Source organism: Stegastes partitus, unplaced genomic scaffold, assembly GCF_000690725.1.
Source record: "Stegastes partitus isolate 25-593 unplaced genomic scaffold, Stegastes_partitus-1.0.2 Scaffold222, whole genome shotgun sequence".
In the NCBI taxonomy this organism is placed as follows: Eukaryota; Metazoa; Chordata; class Actinopteri; family Pomacentridae; genus Stegastes; species Stegastes partitus.
This window is the reverse complement of record NW_007577953.1, coordinates 669,020-674,145: the sequence shown is the minus strand read 5'-3', so window position 1 is coordinate 674,145 and position 5,126 is coordinate 669,020. Positions and strand designations below refer to the sequence as shown.

At 40.8% G+C, this 5,126-nt stretch overlaps 1 protein-coding gene across 2 annotated transcripts in view; it reads right to left on the bottom strand.

Annotated features, from left to right (window-relative positions):
- Nucleotides 1-2,472: 2,472 nt before the first annotated feature.
- Nucleotides 2,473-5,126, bottom strand: part of LOC103356813 (C-type lectin domain family 4 member A-like) — a 9,153-nt gene continuing 6,499 nt past the window's right edge. For both annotated transcript variants that reach the window (XM_008281109.1, XM_008281110.1), the window contains one exon: nucleotides 2,473-3,616. In XM_008281109.1, coding sequence (XP_008279331.1) covers nucleotides 3,472-3,616 — 145 coding nt within the window. In that variant the 3' untranslated portion in view covers nucleotides 2,473-3,471. The remainder of the gene's footprint in view (nucleotides 3,617-5,126) is intronic.

Sequence of the window (5,126 nt, the reverse complement as noted above, 5' to 3'; positions counted from 1 at the left end):
TGAGGATTAAGCGGTGTATAGAAAAATGGATGGATGGATGGTTTGATTTACATTGAAGCACTTTGTCCTGGAGCAGGCTGTGGTGAAGGCATTCAGACACTAGGGGTCCCTCTTGATTCATCATTGGGAATCAGTGCTTCATTGCAGTATCTTGTGTAGCCTCATCAACAAACTCCACAATATCCTCACATGAGGATGGAGTTTGGGAGAGGACCACATCACTCAGTGCACTGGACCCACATTGTGGCAAAACAAACGTCATTTCGCCTGAGCTACCCCCCTGAGCCTCACCCGTCTGTCTTAATGAAACCAAGATGTTTTTTCTGCATGTGCAGAAACCATCCATCATCTCTACACCTTCATCCTCACTAGGGTCATGGGGGGTGGAGCCTATCCCAGCTGACTCAGGGTGAAGGCAGGTTCACCTGGACAGGTAACCAGTCTATCACAGGGCTACACTTAGAGACAGACAACCAAGCATGTGCAGAAACCAAGAAACGCAATTATTTTTCATGGTATCATTTTGCAATAACCAAATACTCTTGTTTTATCATTAATAAAGTTGTTTTGTTCTTTTATACAAGGAGGTAATTTACTTGTTATCTCAAGATAAAAATATGTTTATTTTGCAGAGTATAAATTTCTCTGTTCTTAAATAAAAGCTGACACCAACAACAACATGCGATTGTTTCTTATGGCTGCTATCTACCAGTTTGCGTTCTCCATATTTATGCTCTGATTTTGAGAAAACAAGTTGTTTTTTACGTGATAAATGATCTTGTTAGAAGAAATTTCTGTTTTGTTCTCTGAAAATACCAATATATATGAATTATCACAGAAAACAAGCTTTGCTATATCAAGATAACAAAATAATTAACTTGTGATTTCTACTAAAAAAAAGTTGTGTTCTTGTGATGAATTATCTTGTTAAATGGTGATGTGAATCTGGTGCATGCAGGATGTCATGGCAACGCTGCAAACGTGTAAAAACAACTTGTTTTGTGCATTTTATGTGACTACAAGGGACAACACCGGGTTTCTTCTGCACCGTACATTTAAAAGCTGTTCAGTGGTCTAAAATACCAGCAGAAACAAGGCCATTGCTTACCTTTAGGAGGACCATTATTAAAAACCACATCTTCCTCCATCTTCGAAGTCCCACACTGCTGGTGAAAAGGATGACAAAGGCTTCAACAAACTGATGCTGAAAGGTGTGACTGAACATCAGCTCACAGCTTGCAGGACAAACTAAAGCTTCCTCTTCCCTTTCACACTTTACTGCGAGCTATGGATGAAGTACGCGTTCTGTTTTGCCGCTTATCGTAAGTACGCCTGCTGTTGTAACGCAGTTTAGCTGCTGACACGTTTCAACATGAACCTTCAGACGTCATGTTCAGTTCTCGTTGGGTTACTCCCATCTGGACCGAGGCAGCTGCTGAAGGACAAAGCTGCTGATCTTCCATCTTATTGTTTCTGGGAACAGATCACATGAAAACATACAAATATCAGCATTCCAACTTTGATTTTATTCCTTCACATACTGAATTTTATGATTCTAAAAAGCAGGCATTTCTTAAAGCAGTCGGGCACTGTATTGTATTTTATTTTATTGCAAATGTTCATGAGATACACAAATTCAGGCTTTTCCATCGGACTATTTTCAGCTCCTGACTGAACATTTTGTGCTCTTACAGCAGCAGTATGGTGGATGTAGGGTTACATAAAAATAACCTACAGTCCCCATGTTCCTCATAATGAAGGAACATGTCATCTGGTGCAGGACTGGATTAGTTTTTAATACAATCAGGCTTGTTACACTCAGAAAATGCTTGTTTATGGGACCATTTTACTGTTCATTTTTGGCTTTGGGTCACTTTTATGACATTAAAAGAAGTATAGAAGATCACCAAAATGACTTTAAAGCAGTCCCATTCACCAATCCCTTGTCCAAAACAGAGTATTCAATCATTATATGATAGTTAATTATATATTCACTGAGTATAAATTGATTACACTGTTAGCACACAGTAAATACACAATAGATGGGATTTATTGTAAAAACAGCACTGAACAAATATACATTCATACGCTTACTGTATTCCTACATATGTGGAGGTATACATACACAGGTCTCTTTATTAGGTACACACTGTAATAAATTACCAAACAATACGATTGAAAACTGTAAAATCTGATGCTTTTGTGGAGTCAAAACCAAGAAATCCAGTCAACAGCAGGCTCCTGTGTCAGCTGAACAAAAAACCTGAACGATAAAAATGAGACAAAATAATACAAAAAGGACACAAAACGACACAAACAAGGCAAAATATATACATATATACATATATACATAAATGAGAGACATACAAAATACATAATAACACACACAAGAACAAACATCTGATACAAACAACAAAAATGATTATGATGAGATACAAACAAGACACAAAACACAAAATCTGACAAGTCGAGACAAAACAACACAAATCAGACACAAAATGATGAAAACCAGAAACGACATGACAGAAAAGCAGAAGGACAGAAACAGCTGTTGGTCATTACAGGGCGAGCCAGGATACAGACTCAGCCCGTTACTGCAAAGCCTCGTTACAGGGGCTGTAATCAGCTAATTAACTGTTTATGTAAATTACAATGTCAACACTGAGAAAACACAGTGAGACACCAATTATTATTAATAAAGTCTTTTTTGTGCACCTGTAAAGTCTGATGTCGTCTAAACACAACAACCCTGCCTTCAGCCTTCAGCCTTCAGCCTTCAGCCTTCAGCCTTCAGTGGAGGCTTTTACCGTTTCAGAGGTGCTGATTCTACTTTATGCTCATTTCTGAGGTTCTAGTGGGTCACTGTGCTGAAATTCACGTATGTTCATGTAGAGGAGAAATGGACATGCCACCGATGCACCAACAATAACACTAATTAATAAATGTGGTCATGAAGTCATGAATAGATTTGACTTGATTTCTGTTTACTTATTTGTCTGTTATGTTTGTATCTGATGTTTCTGTTACTTAGAATTTTCTTCATCTGTTTGTGTGTGTGTGGGGTTTATTGTTTGAGATGTTTCGTGTTAAAAAAAAAAATAGAAGAAAACTGAATTATAATGTACATTAAGATTGTATGTAATGCTGAAAATCCAATTTTCAAAAAAGTAATTTATAGAAGGTGACATGGACTGGCACTTCTGTTCTGCTTTGCCTCCTTATTAATATACCTTTAGATATGTATTTACAGTTTTAACTATTTATTACCTGTTTATTGATGTTACCTGGTTGCTTTAGGCCTAAATACATTCATAGTGGGTACATAAAACTCCAAGGTGGCGTACCCTGCAGTGTTTGTACAGATAGATCCTCCAAAAAAAGTAATAAAAAATTATGAAAAACAATCCTATTTTACTTTCCAAATTTCAGGATAAAGACAGACGGTGTCAGTAGATAAGATGGAACCGACTCCTAATGTGATCTGATCAAGGCTTTCGTTTCACAGATACAGCGGTTCCTTATGGAGCAGCTGGCTTTGTGCCACGTCTCCAGAGGATTCACACGTTTCAGACTTAAAGCACACAGTCCTGGGGTGTCGCTTTGTGGCATCCAGTACCTGAGGAGGGAAAAACAATCCTGTAATACCAACATTTTAAGAGAAGGACTACGCCTGCTTTCATGTTTAGAGTAGAGCTGTGATGAGGACCAGTAGTTTGATGCCAGTGTTGTGGCAACTCGATGGCACTTGTTTTTACTGGTAGCTGAGTTGCTGTAGCTGCTGGTGATGTTGGACAACAACAGTACGGATCATCATCATCCAGTGGAGGGACAGTTGTGCTTTAGATATTTAGTATTTGATGACCAGAGGCCAGATTGCAAACAGTGTCAGAGCGTTTAAAGGAGGAAACACCTGAAAATGATCGAAGCAGCTCCAACACGGTTTTCTCGTTTGTGAGGTCAGGTGGTCACGAAAGGTTCTAAATGCAAGCAGTTTTTATAGTTAGTGTTTTAGTGCATTAAACAAGCTACAGAGCCAAGCAGACTGTTTCTCCCTGTTTCCAATCTAAAAAAGTGCTGAAATGAAATTAAAAAACAACTTAAACCTTCATTCTTTCCAACAGCCAGCAGGGGGCGACTCCTCCGGTTGCAAAGGTGAGAAGCTCATTGTGTAGACAACAATGAGACAATAAGCCTTAATCTCACCTGGTCCTGATGGCAGCTCTGTGGCCACTGGTGGACGAATGTGTGTGAATGGGTGAATGAGAAACACTGTGGGGCGCTTTGAGTGCTGCTCAGGTAGAAAAGAATAATACAAGTTCAGTCCAGTTATTATAATTTAAAGTAAGTTTAGGGCAGCGATACCTCGTGAAGGACAAGCTGGTAACAGATGACGTGAGAAGGACAGTCTTTGTTTCTCATTGACTGCTACATAATCAGACTTCTGTTTTCTACCAGAGGAGTCGCCCCCTGCTGGCTGTAAGACAGACTGCAGGTTAAAGGGTTCACTATACAGGCCCAGAAGCTACGTCCATGTTTTATATACAGTCAGTGGAATTAAGCCTTCCATAGAAAGCTCTAGATCAGGCATCACCAAATGGTGGACCTCAGTCCGGATCCGGACCGAGTGATGGTTCTGTCCGGACCCGAGACCAATCTCTGATAAACTCACGAGATTTTCATGGAGCATTTTTTTCCGACAGTTGCGGCTGTAGACAGTGGGCGCTGCTACTCCAGGCAATACGGTAATAGCTCCACTCAGTCCAGCCAATCAGATCGTTTGGTTCCCCTGCACGGCCAGCGCACCGCACAGCTGGCTGCCACTCGGTGTTAAAACCACAGGGGAAGGCTGTAGGACACTAACTGGACCTGGGTTCGGACCTTTTTAGGGTTCTGGGGTTCGGGAGTGTATATCAGAGGGTTAGGGTTCTGGGGTTCTGGGGTTCTGGGGTGTAGATCGGGTTAGGGTTCTGGGGTTCTGGAGTGTAGATCGGGTTAGGGTTCTGGGGTTCTGGGGTGTAGATTGGGTTTGGGTTCTGGGGTTCTGGAGTGTAGATCGGGTTAGGGTTCTGGGGTTCTGGGGTGTAGATTGGGTTTGGGTTCTGGGGTTCTGGAGTGTAGATCGGGTT